Source organism: Nerophis lumbriciformis, linkage group LG04, assembly GCF_033978685.3.
Source record: "Nerophis lumbriciformis linkage group LG04, RoL_Nlum_v2.1, whole genome shotgun sequence".
Taxonomy (NCBI): Eukaryota; Metazoa; Chordata; class Actinopteri; order Syngnathiformes; family Syngnathidae; genus Nerophis; species Nerophis lumbriciformis.
In genome coordinates, this window is record NC_084551.2 from 14780362 (window position 1) to 14799107 (window position 18746).

Sequence of the window (18746 nt, forward strand, 5' to 3'; positions counted from 1 at the left end):
TATTTTACCTAAAAATAAATATATTTATTAATTTTAAAAAATAATTAAAAAAATACATTTTTACTATATTTTGCTAAAAACATCAAAATTGATTGTATTTTTATTTGTATTTTTTCGTGACTCCTTATTACATCCAGCCATAGAATTATACATTAAAATAAACATATTTGAAATAATTGATTTTAAATTATCATAATAATTCATTTAAAATGACCATATTTAATTATTAAAATAATTGCTTGTTTATCAACAACTTTAGCATTTTATTCATTACGTTTTGAAACTCACAGAAGCCAAGTTATGTTATATTCCTTAATATTTATTTATGCAAGTTTGAAGTATCAATTATCTAAACACAGTTTGTTTGCATATTTTCAGGATGTAGATATATATATATATATATATATGAAATACTTGACTTGGTGAATTCTAGCTGTCAATATACTCCTCCCCTCTTAACCACGCCCCCCCCCACCCCCGACCACGCCCCCACCCCCCACCTCCCGAAATCGGAGGTCTCAATGTTGGCAAGTATGCCCTAACCCTGACCCCTACCCCAACCCTAACCAAATAACTCTAAATTAAGTCTTTGTTACTTACAATATGTTCCCCTAGTGTCCAAATAACTATTAATTAAGTCTTTGTTACTTAGAATATGTTCCCCATACTAAAGTGTTACCCAATTATTTAACACGATTAACCTGTTTGGCTACCCCCTTTTAAAAGGCGCAGTCCTCCCAGGTTCTTTCAAATGGAATAAGTACCAGAGCTGTGGAAAAGATCGTGCTCTACCTACCAAGTCTGGCGCGTTTTCTCTCGCTTTGTCTCGTTCCTAGCACCTCTATGTGCGTGTATTTGGAACGATAAAAACACAGTGTACTTATTATGCGTTTTGTCCTTAAACAGAACAAAATTAGTAGAGAGTGAGACTCCCTATGCATTTCACTCTGCTTTAAGGTAAAAAATATTCCCCTGACAATCCAATATGTTGCGCAGAATGACTCAAAATCCCCAAAATGTCTTTGGCAACGCATTTTGGGCAGTTTATCCAAGTAGTGTTAGCGTTGTGCATGTGCAACTGGGCAGTTGATCCAGTAATGACAGGCTGAAGAACCAAACAAATCCACATGGAAGACACAGCATGTTAGTCCTCTCAATCGACCATTTTTTTTAAGTACAAAAAAACCATGATGGAACATGTGGCACGACACAAAGTATGGTGCACACTCTGCAGGAAGTTGTATTTTTACTTCTATTATAAAATAACACATAAATAGCACAAAAAGAGTAACAGGTCAACAATAATGTTAATACCGTATTTTTCGGACTATAAGTCGCAGTTTTTTTCATAGTTTGGCCGGGGGTGCGACTTATACTCAGGAGCGACTTATGTGTGAAATTATTAACACATTACCGTAAAATATCAAATAATATTATTTAGCTCATTCACGTAAGAGATTAGACGTATAAGATTTCATGGGATTTAGCGATTAGGAGTGACAGATTGTTTGGTAAACGTATAGCATGTTCTATATGTTATAGTTATTTGAATGACTCTTACCATAATATGTTACGTTAACATACCAGGCACGTTCTCAGTTGGTTATTTATGCCTCATATAACATACTTATTCAGCCTGTTGTTCACTATTCTTTATTTATTTTAAATTGCCTTTCAAATGTCTATTCTTGGTGTTGGGTTTTATCAAATACATTTCCCCCAAAAATGCGACTTATACTCCAGTGCGACTTATATATGTTTTTTTCCTTCTTTATTATGCATTTTCGGCCGGTGTGACTTACTGTATACTCCGGATCGACTTATACTCCGAAAAATACGGTAAATGTTTGTTTAGAAAAACACAAATTTTAGCTAATATGAACATGATGTTAAATATGTTTAATAAACATGGTACGCGCATTCATATACCGTGACTCTCTCTGTTCATGCAAAATCAAACATGAATATTATAGATGAAAAGTGAATGATGTACAATCAAGAATAATCCAAAATAATCTACAGTAACCCTGTAATTGATCTGATTAAAGTTGTTTAATTGTTTGACAGCACACATTTCTTTACAATTGTTCTGCTCCTTATAAGGCCAATTAAATAAAGCAGGGGTGTCAAACGTATTTTAGATCGGGGGCCACATGGAGAAAAATCTACTCCCAATCACGGCACGATAATTTACAAATAAAGACAACTTCAGATTGTTTTCTTTGTTTAAAAATAGAACAAGCACTATCTGAAATTGTACAAATCATAATGTTGTTGTTTTTTTTACACTTAAATGTTGCTGTTAATAGTATTCCGTCTTTATTTGTCCTTATTTATATTTTATGAATAAATTATGTGATAATGTTTATCAGTCAACTCATTGGTGTTCATTTTCAATTTATCAAGATAAAAACAATTATATCAAAATCAAATTACAGTATGTTATTTATGTAGTTTGATCTTTTTCTTCGACTGATGTACTAACATCATGTGGTTTATGTTGTACATATGTAGCATCATCTACAACAGTGTTTTTCAACCACTGTGCCGCGGCACACTAGTGTGCCGTGAGATACTGTCTGGTGTGCCGTGGGAGATGATCTAACTTCACCTATTTGAGGTAAAAAAATATTTTTTGCAAATCAGTAATTATAGTCTGCAAATGATGTGTTGTTGTTGAGTGTCGGTGCTGTCTAGAGCTCGGCAGAGTAACCGTGTAATACTCTTCCATATCAGTAGGTGGCAGCCGGTAGCTAATTGCTTTGTAGATGTCGGAAACAGCGTGCAGGTAAAAGGGTGTCTAATGCTTAAACAAAAGGAGAGTTAGGGAAGGCTATGCAGAATTAAACTAAAACTGAACTGGCTACAAAGTAAACAAAAACAAAATGCTGGACGACAGCAAAGACTTACTGTGGAGCAAAGACGGCGTCCAGAAAGTACATCCGAACATGACATGACAACAGCGGGGCCTCACCTTCCATCATGGAAAGAAAAAAAATGTAAACATTTTTTTTTTTTTATTAAATTGTTATATGTATCCAGTGATTATACTATAAAGCTTGTGTGCAGAGGATTGCGTCTCTTAAGTGAGCAAAATAAGGAACGCAATCCAGAGTGTACAGTATATGCAGAGTATATGCTGATCATTAGAACGCCCACAATACTGGCATGAGGAGAATAAGCAAATATATTAATTTAACGCTTGCAATGTGATTTATCAAGATTAAAACTGTTCTGCATCTGCTGTTTTGCATCTATATTTATTTTTGAAATGTATCATTTGGGCACAAATGGCTATGAGAATGGAGGCAACGACTGTGCAAAGACAGATGACTAAAAGAGAATATTCTGTCTGTGTGCATGTCAAACTGTTGGAGCTGGCAAAAATGTAAATATTAGACATACCGCCTATTTAAAAATATAATTTTATGATTTCATAGCTGAAGGATGACCTAAGGGTGCTGATTAAAACAAAATCAATCGATTCAGGGTTTTATTCATGACTACTACTCGGACTTTATTAATGAATTCTCAGAGTTCGTTGCTGATCTAGTGACGCACGCAGACAATATAATCATAATGGGGGACTTTAATATCCATATGAATACCCCATCGGACCCTCAGTGCGTGGCGCTCCAGACTATAATTGATAGCTGTGGTCTTACACAAATAATAAATGAACCTACGCATCGCAACGGCAATACGATAGATCTAGTGCTGGTCAGGGGTGTCACCACCTCCAAAGTTATGGTACTCCCGTATACTAAAGTAATGTCCGATCATTACCTTATAAAATTCGAAGTTCTGACTCATTGTCAACAAACTAATAATAATAATAACTGCTATAGCAGCCGCAACATTAATGCCGCCACAACGATGACTCTTGCTGACCTACTGCCTTCGGTAATGGCACCATTCCCAAATTATGTCGGCTCTATTGATAACCTCACTAACAACTTTGACAATGCCCTGCGCAAAACCATTGATAGTATAGCACCGCTAAAACAAAAAAGGGCCCCTAAAAGGCGCACCCCATGGTTTACAGAGGAAACCAGAGCTCATAAATTATCATGTAGAAAGTTGGAACGCAAATGGCGTGCGACCAAGCTTGAGGTTTTCCATCAAGCATGGAGTGATAGTTTAATATCGTATAAACGCATGCTTACCTTAGCTAAAGCTAAATATTACTCAAATCTCATCCGCCTCAACAAAAACGACCCTAAATTTTTGTTTAGTACAGTAGCATCGCTAACCCAACAAGGGACTCCTCCCAATAGCTCCACCCACTCGGCAGATGACTTTATGAATTTCTTTAATAAGAAAATTGAACTCATTAGAAAGGAGATTAAAGACAACGCATCCCAGCTACAACTGGGTTCTATGAACACAGATACAACTGTATCTACGACGGATACTGCAGTACAAAATAGTCTCTCTCTTTTTGATGAAATAACATTAGAGGAACTATTACAGCGTGTAAGTGGGATAAAACAAACAACATGTTTACTTGACCCACTTCCTGGGAAACTTATCAAGGAGCTTTTTGTATTATTAGGTCCATCAGTGCTAAATATTATAAACTTATCACTTTCCTCTGGCACTGTTCCCCTAGCATTCAAGAAAGCGGTTATTCATCCTCTGCTCAAAAGACCTAACCTTGATCCTGACCTCATGGTAAACTACCGACCGGTGTCCCACCTTCCCTTTATTTCGAAAATCCTCGAAAAAATTGTCGCACAGCAGCTAAATGAACACTTAGTGTCTAACAATCTCTGTGAACCTTTTCAATCCGGTTTCAGGGCAAATCACTCTACGGAGACAGCCCTCGCAAAAATGACTAATGATCTACTGCTAACGATGGATTCTGATGCGTCATCTATGTTGCTGCTTCTTGATCTTAGCGCTGCTTTCGATACCGTCGATCATAATATTTTATTAGAGCGTATCAAAACACGTATTGGTATGTCAGACTTAGCTTTGTCGTGGTTTAACTCTTATCTTACTGACAGGATGCAATGCGTCTCCCATAATAATGTGACCTCGGACTATGTTAAGGTAACGTGCGGAGTTCCTCAGGGTTCGGTTCTTGGCCCTGCACTCTGTAGTATTTACATGCTGCCGCTAGGCGACATCATACGCAAATACGGTGTTAGCTTTCATTGTTATGCTGATGACACCCAACTCTACATGCCCCTAAAGCTGACCAACACGCCGGATTGTAGTCAGCTGGAGGCATGTCTTAATGAAATTAAACAATGGATGTCCGCTAACTTCTTGCAACTCAACGCCAAGAAAACGGAAATGCTGATTATCGGTCCTGCTAAACACCGACATTTATTTAATAATACCACCTTAACATTTGACAACCAAACAATTACACAAGGCGAATCAGTAAAGAATCTGGGTATTATCTTCGACCCAACTCTCTCGTTTGAATCACACATTAAGAGTGTTACTAAAACGGCCTTCTTTCATCTCCGTAATATCGCTAAAATTTGTTCTATTTTATCCACTAGCGACGCTGAGATCATTATTCATGCGTTCGTTACGTCTCGTCTCGACTACTGTAACGTATTATTTTTGGGTCTCCCTATGTCTAGCATTAAAAAATTACAGTTGGTACAAAATGCGGCTGCTAGACTTTTGACAAGAACAAGAAAGTTTGATCATATTACGCCTATACTGGCTCACCTGCACTGGCTTCCTGTGCACTTAAGATGTGACTTTAAGGTTTTACTACTTACGTATAAAATACTACACGGTCTAGCTCCGTCCTATCTTGTCGATTGCATTGTACCATATGTCCCGGCAAGAAATCTGCGTTCAAAGAACTCCGGCTTATTAGTGATTCCCAGAGCCCAAAAAAAGTCTGCGGGCTATAGAGCGTTTTCTATTCGGGCTCCAGTACTATGGAATGCCCTCCCGGTAACAATTAGAGATGCTACCTCAGTAGAAGCATTTAAGTCCCATCTTAAAACTCATTTGTATACTCTAGCCTTTAAATAGCCCCCCTGTTAGACCAGTTGATCTGCCGTTTCTTTTCTTTTCTCCTCTGCTCCCCTTTTCCTTGAGGGGGGGGGGGGGGGGGGGGGGGGGGGGCACAGGTCCGGTGGCCATGGATGAAGTGCTGGCTGTCCAGAGTCGGGACCCGGGGTGGACCGCTCGCCTGTGCATCGGCTGGGAACATCTCTGCGCTGCTGACCCGTCTCCGCTCGGGATGGTGTCCTGCTGGCCCCACTATGGACTGGACTCTTACTATTATGTTGGATCCACTATGGACTGGACTCTCACAATATTATGTCAGACCCACTCGACATCCATTGCTTTCGGTCTCCCCTAGAGGGGGGGGGTTACCCACATATGCGGTCCTCTCCAAGGTTTCTCATAGTCATTCACATCGACGTCCCACTGGGGTGAGTTTTTCCTTGCCCGTATGTGGGCTTTGTACCGAGGATGTCGTTGTGGCTTGTGCAGCCCTTTGAGACACTTGTGATTTAGGGCTATATAAATAAAGATTGATTGATTGATTGATGACATTTCATAGAGGAACTATATTAATACAACATATTTCCTTTGTGAAAAAACTTCTTGCAATATGCATTTTCTTCTTCTGTCGGGATCATTTCAGACGCACAAGCACAATATAGGTTCTGTTGTCGAGATCGCGCTTCAACATAGCCTAAAAAAAGTGGTTCATATTATATTATTTGAGTGCTGCATGTCAACAACATGATAAAACGCCACTAGGTAGGGCCATAGGATGCCATAAATGGAGGGAAATGAGTATCTCCATGGTGACAGCCGTTTTACATGCAAAAACCTCATTTAAATAGGGCGGTCCGCACCCGTTTTGCACTTGTTATCAGTTGTACACACAGTCTTAGTAGATCATCTGAAACATGCCCACTAATATTACACTCAATTGTATAGTTTGCACACGCTGTTTAGCACTTGTTATTTGGATCTTAGTACCGTAGATCAGGCCCTAACTGTTCATTTTCTTCAACTGTATTGTAAGTATAACATAGCGAGCCCAATATAAAAATGTGTGTCTATACCCAGCGAGAGCACATGAATGTGTAGTCTATGTGAACGTGCGCACCACACGTGTGGTCATCACCCTTTACAGATGATTATCTGCATGACTTTTAACAAGCTATGTCAGGTGTGCACGGCCACCCAAGTCTTCCTTACCTCTAACTTCCTTCGGATTACATGTGCACACACAAAAACTCCTATTATTAACTACAAAACCAAATACTCTAAGTGATTCCACAAAGGTTTCAAATCCAAACAACTCAATGTGGACTTAATTCTGTCTTGTGCCAGATGTGTGCAATCATACCCTTCTTACACTTTCATCTCCCTCATTATATGCACGATTGCCTTTTTTTGGCTCACTGAAGCTGAAGCAAGTCAATGTTGCATAATTGCACCAAATCAAATATCTGACTTAAAATTGGGAATAATAGTTGATCACTGATCTGAAGTGTGGTTTGTCCAGTGTGTTCGCTCTGATGAAGGTGTGGACAAAAAAAGAGTTATCTGTTAAACATATGTGCTTCATCTGGTGAAGTCCCACCCAGTGATGTCTCCAGCTGAAATAATAGATTTTTCCCATTTTCTAAAACCCATTTTTTATACCTCCAATGTATTTTCCAAAACACAATTATCACCTCTGGTGGGACCCCTATTTCCCATGATCCTCCAATGCAGTGTCCACTTCAGACAGACATTTCTGCTCCCTCGCTAATCGATACATTTGGCTGGCTGTGCTTTTTCCAGCCTGATGATGTCTTCTTTCACTTTAATTGAGACTTCATATTGGTAAAACCCATCAATTAGCTCCAAAATATCAACTCCAAACCTGTTTTTTTTTTTCTGCAGTCAAATGGACAATTATTATTGAGCACCAAAAAGGCTACAAATAATTGGAAAAGGTTGCAAATTGTAATTTGCTCACCCATTTTCATTAACTGGATTCACACCAAGAGCCAAAGTATTTTCTACTCCTCCACACTGTGTCCAAATGTGATGGGGCCTTGGGGCTAGGGATGTATACCAGGTACCAGTATTTTTAGGTACCGGCATACTTGCCAACCTTGAGACCTCCGATTTCGGGAGGTGGGGGGTGGGGCGGGGCGTGGTTGGGGTGGGGGCGTGGTTGGGGGCGTTGTTAAGAGGGGAGGAGTATATTTACAGCTAGAATTCACTAACTCGAGTATTTCATATATATATATATATATATATATATATATATATATATATATATATATATATATATATATGAAATATTTGACTTTCAGTGAATTCTAGCTATATATATATTTATTTATTTTATTATATATATAAATAAAATAAATACTTGAATTTCAGTGTTCATTTATTTACACATATACACACACATAACACTCATCTACTCATTGTTGTACTTGAAAGTACAATGCAATACAATTCCAGGGCAATGGCACCTATCAAATACACAGTAATGAAAACACAGTTGTTCTACTAACTGTACTGTGTGTTATGAGAGTAGAGTATGTGTGTGTGTGGCCCTTTAATAGGTGACAGCATGTGAGGTGAGTGACGTCAGTGAGTGTGTGGGCGAGAGAAGAGAGGGAGCGGTAGCGTGAGTGCGGGGAGGGACTAGTTGGTTTTGTGTTGGATTGGCTGTGTGTAAGCAATCAATAAAGCAAGATTTGCAACTAATCGCTGGACTCATCATTCACCCTAAAGTCGTCCGCTGTGGAGACCCACTGCCGGGTAAGGTGAAAGGTGTTGCCCCGAGCATACATCGGCCCTGGAGAAGTGTCTCCCCTGCGCTCTTCGACTATGGTCTCGTTCTTCTGCTTCGTCTCCTTGTGTGCGCAAACTGGACTCAGGTCTGCATGAAGCTGGAGGGGGCGTGGCCTCCAGCTCCGGCTGAATTCCGGGAGATTTTCGGGAGAAAATTCCTTCCGGGAGGTTTTCGGGAGAGGCACTGAATTTCGGGAGTCTCCCGGAAAATCCGGGAGGGTTGGCAAGTATGGGTACCGCTTCCTAATTGGGTCTGTCCAAACGGAGCGTGAAAATTCTGGACTAATGATACTGCTGTCGGTCCTTTTTAATCCATCTGACCTTCGTAATTATTACATGTGCATGCTGTCATATTCATTCAGCTGTCGCTGCAAAGCATTAAAAAAGATATGGCGGAACAGCCAGTCGCCGTCAACCTTTAACCGCCCCGGAAGGAAACAGAACGGCAGACAGAATCAATGTTCGTTACCATGAATTGATTCACGTGGACCCCGACTTAAACAAGTTGAAAAACTTATTCGGGTGTTACCATTTAGTGGTCAATTGTACGGAATATGTACTGTACTGTGCAATCTACTAATAAAAGTTTCAATCAATCAATCAATAAAAACAGAATCTAAATGCAGAAAGTCTCGGAAATTGTCGTAATATGACTGAGATGCTGTCGTTGAGAGGAAAAGGGTAAACAAATTGACCGTGCACTTGACAAACACTCATCTCCATGGAGCCGTGCCAGCCAAGGGGCCAGATCTCTATACACAGCCCTGCACGATGCACCATTCTGGGGCCATTTCTCTGCAATGGATGAATGGAAGATGCACGACAGCACAGGCAAAAGTCAGAATTGTAACAACAAAAGGCATGCTGCTATTCAGACGTATGCTGACGCTCGCCAACTCTTCTGGATTCTGTAGAAGACTCTCAAAACTGCCCTTTTCAACCGACATCCCGACTGAAGTTACAAATCTCCCGGAATCTGCTGTTTTTGTGTGCATATAAACTATTGTAGATTTTGCCCTGATGTTAAAAGGACGATAAGATGGTGGACGATCACCAACCACATTTACGGACTCTCAGACTGTCGGAAAATAGAACTCTTCAAGCAGGAACGAACAAACAAGAACGCTGATATTTTCAAAAGTATACATTTCCACAATAGTTATTTAAAAATGTCCATCGACACAACTGTAATTTAAAAAAAATGTCTGTAACACATTTACCGGCTCTAAGGACTCGGCGATATATCAATTTTATTGAAAAATTCGTTTTTTGTTACAGACGATTTAAAAAACAACAAATATTTGTTTTTCTCGTCTTGCTTGGGCATATATTTTTGCCCACATGAGCTCCCGTAGCCGTCGCCCGCCCCCTTATTTCCTTAGCTTAGCAAAACATGGCTAATTCTAACCTTAATTTAAAACTACTAGTGTTTGATCAAATAAAACAAAAATGTGTTTTTGTATTTATTGGTTTGTTTAAAAAGTATGGGGAAAAAATCTGAAAAAAATCGTATATTGAATTTTTTGTCAAAAAATCTGAGATTTTATTTATAGGCCATATTGCCCAGGCTGCCATGCACCTTTTGTCCAATAAAAAGCAGCCACAAGTGATTGGCAGATAACACATCCGTATCTTTAAAATCAGTGCCCACTTACACAGAGTCTGGGAAAAAACATGAATTTTTTTTTTCGTCACCTGTGCGTGGTATACGACACACGTGAATGCCGATGGGGCCCGCGAACTTAAAGCATCCTGTGAATTTTTGCCCCCTGCGTAATTGAATTTGACACCTCAGCCTTACGGCGTACGGCTTGGCACTTGGCCAATTCACCGTGCTTGGGCCCTTTTAGCACCTAAAGCCTGGCAGGTTTGGCTCGTGCCGGTGCTCCGATCGGCGCTTCAGTTCGAAACACTTGAAGTAACCTGGCCCAATTGAAAATAGGTGGACCAAGGCGCGATTCCATTCAAATGCAAGGGCACAATGTAGTCGAGTCATATTATAACTACAATTCATATTAATCACTTCTCTCAGCAGTAATTAATGCCAGACGCCACATTGCATGTTCAATGTGCGGTATTTTGGTCTTACTTTGGTTATCATTTACAGAAAAGTGGTGTACTCCCACACAATTATTTAAAGACCAGTGGAACACATTCCTGTATACAATATTCCCACAGAACCAGGCTTGATTTGTGTCCAACTTGTGCACACTATCGCAGATCCTGTGTGGCTACATGCTGCTGAATACGCTACTGACTTAACCCCCAAATCAGCCTCTAAGCTTTGGGCACTTGCTGTGGCCCCACCCCCCCGTGTGAGCACAAGGCTTTGTCACCAGAAAGAGAGAGAGAAGGAAAAAGTTCTTTTCAGATTGTATTTACCCCCCACCGCCCCCCATCCCTGCCTCCCTCCTCAGCATCAAGTGCTTTCAACTTTCTCTCCAGCCACTTGGAAGGAGCAATGAGAAGAGAGGAGCTGTCGCCCTGCTGATGCCAGGACGTCTGGGATGCAGTGACAAGCGTTTGTTTTCCAACAGGACATTATCTGTGTATATCTAGGGAAGACAAACGGTACATTGCGGATTTGGTATATCCATCAATCGGATGCAAGCAGGTATAAAGTCTTTGTATTTACATTGCTGTTTTTGTCTGCTGCTTTGTTTGTTATAATTTGCATGCTTCCATGTTTAATTAGATCACTTCATTGTCATTTTCAAACTTTTTTTATGGCATCTTTTAGGTCAATTTTAAACTTTTATTTGGCACATAGGGATTTAATCACTAGAGGAGCACTACTATTTTAAATGCACACACTTTATTCTCTGTTAAATTGATTGTGATTGTATTCTTTGGTTTACAGTTTTAACAGTGAAATATAGACGATAATGATTAAATACTTAGTTTACTTTTTGGCAGTTTTTTTCTTTAAAAAAAGTTCAAAATGGAAATTCCATACTTGAATAAAAGCAATTTTCAGAAAACAAAATGAGTCAAATTGGTTGAAATCCTCCAGCAATGTTGAGCTGTAAAATAAACATTGCTTGACGCTCTATTGAAGACGACCTGGGACAATTGCGCCCTCTGTCGGTCATTAAGTACACAGTGTGCCCAGCTGGATTTTGATGAAGAGGGCACAAAATGCTTCTCAGCTGACTTGTGTGGGAAAATAATTGAACTCAAATGAGATCTTCATGTGACTAGGAGCCATGGTGGCAGTGCATCAGTCACTTTCCACCCTGGTGAGTTATTGCAGACTCTCCAATGTCTTTGTGACGTCTGAATCTGGCTGAGGTAGTGTGAAGTTGAACAGACACCAAAGGTCATTTTAGTCTCAATTGTGAAGCTCTCAGGGGCTTATTTTATTACTCGTATGTTTTTGGCAGGTTAGTTTGGCCTCTATTTGAAAGGACTGAGTGCTAAACTTGAGCCAGTCATCTTGATGTTGGATTCTTCTTGGCTGACTTCTGCACCACCCAACTTGGAATGAAATGGTGTTGATGTTTTGAAAGAGAGTTTCCAGCATCTCATTATTAGAAGATGAAGTACTGATGCTGTGTATCAGTTTGTCCTTTCTGTGGAATCTCTGCTGAGCTGCGGCTCATTTTCATAGCGACCGTCAATGTCATTGAAAAGGAATGTGCCTGTGAAAGCTGCCCAGTTCCCCTACCCCACTTTACACCACAACGCACACCACCGGACGTTTATCCTCCAGCTGGAAAGCCTAGATATCAGACTGTCTGCAGCAGCATCCTTGTGATTTTCTCCTCATGGAGTCAACAGTGGCCGCTGTGACTCCATGACCACAGTTGAGCTGACGTAATGAAACGTCCAGACTTTGTTTTCTCAATTATCCAAAACAGACTTCTCTTTACCGCGTTATCAGGAATATATTTGCTTCAATGCCATACTGAGAAGCATGAAACAGTACACATGCCTTTTATTGACAGTGCAGCTTAAGAAACCAGACTAAAAGAGAAGGTTAACCATTGTGGCAAACCTCCAGGCCACTGTCTTGTGCTCATTTTGAGGATCAGAGTTCATCCTCACCTCAATGTTAGCCACAGCTGTGACTCAAAGAACACATAAATCTCTTAACCATACAGCTGATGCAACAAAGCAGCATGGGGCCAATATGTCCGTAGGCTATAAATAATGGTACCAATCATTTCGTGCAGACTTGCATTTTGGAGAACTGGTGAAGTCTGCTGCTTAGCTGCTACAGTTGCTGTGCAAGAAACTTCTGGTTGTGAACTTGGGTGGATACTGCCTCTCTCTGGCTAAAATCGGAACTGTGTTTAGACCCATCCATCCATCTATCCATTTTTCTTGTCCCTCTTTGGAGCCTATCCCAGCTGCATTCGGACATCCATCCTTTCATTCATTCATTCGTGTATTTATTTGACAGGGACAGTACAACTAAACATTGCTACCCATAGTTAAACTATGTCAAAATACATAAGACTTAAAGCCATAGGCTAATTTGCATCCATTGTCCCTGGTTAGGCTTTTACAAAAAGATGAGAGAATTTTAAAACACAATGAAAATAATTGGCCCCATTTGTCCATACTACATCCAGTTGTAGTGGTCACACTTCTGATTTTCCTCAAGCCACTTTTTCAGTTTTGTAGAAAAACGTTTAATGTCCGACTGTGACTTTAACTCCAGTGGCAAAGAGTTCCACAGATGTGAGGCCTTCACTGAGAACGCAGACTGACCCAGAGTCGTCCGGCACCTTTTCACTCTACAGCTCCCACCGACTGCAGCTCGAGTCTGCACACCTTCACTACTGCATCTTTGTATTTCTTGACACATCACATCAGGGGCTAATCCATTAAGACACTTAAAAATAGCTTTTAAAAATTAAAAATGTATAAAATTATCAAAACTCATCATGTTATTTGTTTGGGTAATATGGCAGTGATGATGCTTCATTGGTTTTTGGTCAAATATCTTTAGTGATTGTTTATATAATGACAACAGAGGCTTCACTACACATCTCGTGGCCTGTCCCCAGACCATGGCACAATAAGACATATGGGATAAAATCATTGCCTGCATGTAAACTTGTGCAGCTTGAACAGATAAACAAGGTCTAATAAGCCTGAAACAGCTTATATTTGTTTTTATGGTCTTAGATCTATCCATTTAGTACCGCTTGTCCTTTTGTAGCCTATCTGCAACTTAAATAAAAGATTAACATCGTCAAAAATAGTAATTTTATCTGTACTTAATTGTCCGCCTAATATTGATGAGGCGGTGAATGCACAAATTGGTTGTTATACCTAATATGTTTATCACTTAAGAACAAAAGAGGATTAACAATGGTTGTCAAAATTCCAATGAACACTAAAACAACAACCACCCACCTTTCCTCCAATGTCACCCACACTGAATTCATTTCAAGTGGTGCAAACTCCATCCATCTTCTTCCGCTTATCCGAGGTCGGGTCGCGGGGGCAGCAGCCTAAGCAGGGAAGCCCAGACTTCCCTCTCCCCAGCCACTTCGTCCAGCTCTTCCCGGGGGATCCCGAGGTGTTCCCAGGCCAGCCGGGAGACATAGTCTTCCCAACGTGTCCTGGGTCTTCCCCGTGGCCTCCTACCGGTCGGACGTGCCCTAAACACCTCCCGAGGGAGGCGATCGGGTGGCATCCTGACCAGATACCTGAACCACCTCATCTGGCTCCTCTCGATGTGGAGGAGCAGCGGCTTTACTTTGAGCTCCTCCCGGATGACAGAGCTTCTCACCCTATCTCTAAGGGAGAGCCCTGCCACCCGGCGGAGGAAACTCATTTCGGCCGCTTGTACCCGTGATCTTGTCCTTTCGGTCATAACCCAAAGCTCATGACCATAGGTGAGGATGGGTACGTAGATCGACCGGTAAATTGAGAGCTTTGCCTTCCGGCTCAGCTCCTTCTTCACCACAACGGATCGATACAGCATCCGCATTACTGAAGATGCCGCACCGATCCGCCTGTCGATCTCACGATCCACTCTTCCCTCACTCGTGAACAAGACTCCTAGGTACTTGAACTCCTCCACTTGGGGCAGGGTCTCCTCCCCAACCCGGAGATGGCACTCCACCCTTTTCCGGGCGAGAACCATGGACTCGGACTTGGAGGTGCTGATTCTCATCCCAGTTGCTTCACACTCGGCTGCGAACCGATACAGCGAGAGCTGAAGATCCTGGCCAGATGAAGCCATCAGGACCACATCATCTGCAAACTGTCAGTCATATTTGTGTCAGCCTGCCTTTAGCGCAGCTGTGGTTGCAGATGCAGCACTATATAAATCCAATCCATTACTATCATTCCTAAAAGTGACGGAAGAATTCTTTCAACGCAGAAACATGTATTGACCTATATTTCATAAATATGTTAGTTGTTGGAACAGATCGCCCAAAAGCCAATTTTGTCCTGGCCAAGGTAGTTACTGGACCTTAATCCCATAGTAAAACTGAGGAGGGAAGTGAAAGTTTGAGTTGTCAAGCGACAGCCTTGAAACATTCAGTATTTTGTATATGAATGCCTTTGATTTGTGTCTGCAATGATGCACCATTGAACGTGTAATACATTCCAATGTGTTTGGATTTCCAATTGTTCCGATAGTAAATACTCCGCCCTTTAGTTTAAATCTTTATAATATGTAGTTATCGTTTTTAGTAACATTTCAATATAATTAATAGTCATATGTATACATACAATCATATAATAGTACAGTAGTGGACGGCTTACAATGATAATTACTATTCTGCTTTGTCTCATCTCGTCCAGTCCCGCTCCATTGTTGTTAGAGTTTGGGATTTTTTTATTCATATTTTATTCTAAACTTTAGGTTGACATCTGAGTGTTTGGACAGTGGTTTGAATAAAATTCAGTAATTCTATGTACCCATGGTTCTTTTTTTTTTTTTTATAATTAATTTATTAATTTTTTTGTACCCATGGTTCTCATAAAGATAATAAATATGAATTGAAAAGACTAGTAATACAATCCCCATCATAGCAAATGAATCGTACCTAGTTTTGATATCTATAATCCTTTCAACACATTAACCTTCCTCTTTGTTATTTCTATTTCAGAACCAGGCCCAACTTAACAATGGGCCCCATACACCTGTGTGTCCTGCTCCCAGTAGCGGTATTGGCAGTGGCGGCTGTCGCTGCTGAGTTGCCCGCAACAGTCGATGATGAGTACACTTGGCCACAGTGGAATTTGCCTCTGGTAAAAAAAAGGCGCACTATGCCTCTGAGTAGCCCCGACTTCTCGGCCCACACTCAATCGCAGGCGAGTGGAACTTGCGGGATTGAGTGTCAGCTTCGCCTTCCCTCACTTTCTCTGGATGACATGGAGCAGTTCCTATCCTACGAGACGGTTTATGAGAATGGTACACGCACATATACTTCAGTGTCTGTGCAAGGTCTGAATGAGGTGACAGCTTGGTCCAGAAACAGCTCTTCCAGTTCTCGTTATAAGCGAGAGGTGTACGGCACAGACAGCCGCTTTACCATATCTGATAAGCAGTTCTCCACTAAGTATCCGTTCTCCACTTCTGTCAAGATCTCCACTGGATGTTCTGGAGTTCTGGTGTCACCTAAACACGTGTTGACTTCCGCCCACTGCATCCATGATGGAAAGGATTATTTGGATGGTGTTCAGAAGCTTCGCGTTGGTATTCTTAAAGAAAAATCCAGGAGAGGAAAAGGAGGCAAAGGGAAAGGTGGACGAGGGAAGGGTAAACGGAGAAAAGGAGATGACGTTAAAGAACTAAAGGAAGTGGAAGAGGAAGGGAGCCGAAAAGGAAAAGGAAAGGGTAGGAAGAGCCGGAGTCGCCGCAGCGTCGAAATGGAGAAACCTTCATTTCGGTGGACCAGGGTCAAGAAAACCCAAGTACCAAAAGGCTGGTTCAAAGATGTGTCTGATGGACTGACTGCAGATTACGACTATGCAGTCCTAGAGCTGAAGAGACCCCCTAAAGTCAAACATATGGATCTGGGTGTTATACCCTCAATCAAGAAGCTCCCCGCTGGAAGAATCCACTTTTCTGGCTTTGATGACGACCGGCCAGGAAACCTGGTGTACCGATTCTGCTCTGTCACTGAGGAGTCCAACGATTTGTTGTACCAGCACTGTGACGCCAAACCGGGCTCTAGTGGCTCTGGGGTCTACATCCGTCTGAAAGAACCGGGCAAAAAGAAGTGGAAGAGGAAGATCATTGGGGTATTTTCCGGTCACCAGTGGGTGGATGTTAATGGGAATGGTCTGCAGCAGGATTACAATGTTGCAGTGAGGATAACACCTCTCAAGTATGCCCAAATTTGCTACTGGGTCCACGGAGACTCAAGTGAGTGCCAGATGGCCTAAAGCAAAACAAAAACCTTCCCAAATAACTCCACACCCCCTCTTCACTCAAAGGACGCCCATCAGCTCTAACCGTCACCTGTGCCTCCTGCTACTATCATCTACAAACACGCATTCCACAGCCATACAGACTCAGTGTTGACAACAACAGAACTCTGTGACACATAAAAGAGAACTGTGGCTTTTCTAATTTATTTCTTAAAAACTGAAAAAAAATATGTATTTGAATAGTTTACAGATCATTACAATCTGCAGTTCTGCTTTCTGTATATGTCAATGTTTTTTTTTTCTTGGGTATATTTCTGAAATTGTGCTTGCTGCAGTTGTCTTTCATTCTAACTTGTCTTTGTACAGTGACTTCATCATTGTAAAGATGGACATTGGCTTTGACAAAAGACACAGGACCAAAATTAATGTAAAATTTTTCTTTCCACAACCAAGTATAAAGAAACATTTCATATGTGTATTTTTGATTTCCGTATGTCTGGCTTTGTATCTTTTTTTCTGACACAGTGGAGATGCTTCTAATGCATTCTGTTTAGAACTTGTCTTGTCAGCTTTTCTTTGTTTTTTTCTGTCTTTGTTTTTGCAGTGAATTGTATTGTTATTGTTGTGCACATAATTCTATTGGTGCTTTTACAGAAGACAATGGTGCTAATTTATGGAACTATAAGCTTTTTTTTCATCCAGGGAAAAGGATACTCTTTAGAATATATTTTGATAGCCTACTACTGTAACTATGAAATTGGTCTGAGGCTACATGTCTGCTATGTTAAGGTGGAACTGAACCATGTATTAATTTACTTGATAATTTAATTGATTTATCTTATCCCCTGGGTTTAATTTGACCACGACTCAACAGTATTGTTAAACACAAATTTTAATATGGATGTCATTTTTTTAATATATATTTGTAATGTTCCAAAAACGTATTTTGTAAAAACCAAATACATTCCAAATGTCAAATATTATTAATATTGAACTCCAAACAATTAAATCTGTTTTACTAAGTATGTGTTTGTATTAATGACCGTTACAACAAATAAGGGTTTACAGTATGTACAGCAACTATAGGTGTTGAAAATTACCTTTCTGTTAAGATGTAGATCAACTAGTCAGCATTGCAGAAGAAGCACCTGGTTTGTGGTTTCTTGAAAAGGACTAAAGAAAGCATTCACAATATTATGTTACTATTTAATGTCAATATTAGGGATGTCCGATAATGGCTTTTTGCCGATATCCGATATTGTCCAACTCTTTAATTAGCAGTCGTGGAATTAACACATTATTATGCCTAATTTGGACAACCAGGTATGGTGAAGATAAGGTACTTTTTAAAAAAATTAATAAAATAAGATAAATAAATTAAAAACATTTTCTTGAATAAAAAAGAAAGTAAAACAATATAAAAACAGTTACATAGAAACTAGTAATTCATGAAAATGAGTAAAATTAACTGTTAAAGGTTAGTACTATTAGTGGACCAGCAGCACGCACAATCATGTGTGCTTACGGACTGCATCCCTTGCAGACTGTATTAATATATATATTGATATATAATGTAGGAACCAGATAGGGATGTCCGATAATGG

The 18746-nt window shown here is 40.4% G+C and overlaps 2 protein-coding genes across 2 annotated transcripts in view; one reads left to right on the plus strand and one right to left on the minus strand.

Annotated features, from left to right (window-relative positions):
- The window catches only part of me1 (malic enzyme 1, NADP(+)-dependent, cytosolic), a 227982-nt gene that overhangs the window by 205991 nt on the left and 3245 nt on the right, over positions 1–18746 (minus strand). The gene's annotated exons all lie outside the window — the stretch shown is intronic.
- On the plus strand, positions 11226–18174 carry prss35 (serine protease 35). Its single transcript, XM_061949510.2, has 2 exons — positions 11226–11410; positions 15876–18174. Exon 2 carries the CDS (start codon positions 15895–15897, stop codon positions 17155–17157), a length of 1263 nt encoding a protein of 420 aa, XP_061805494.2. The 5' UTR covers positions 11226–11410; positions 15876–15894; the 3' UTR covers positions 17158–18174.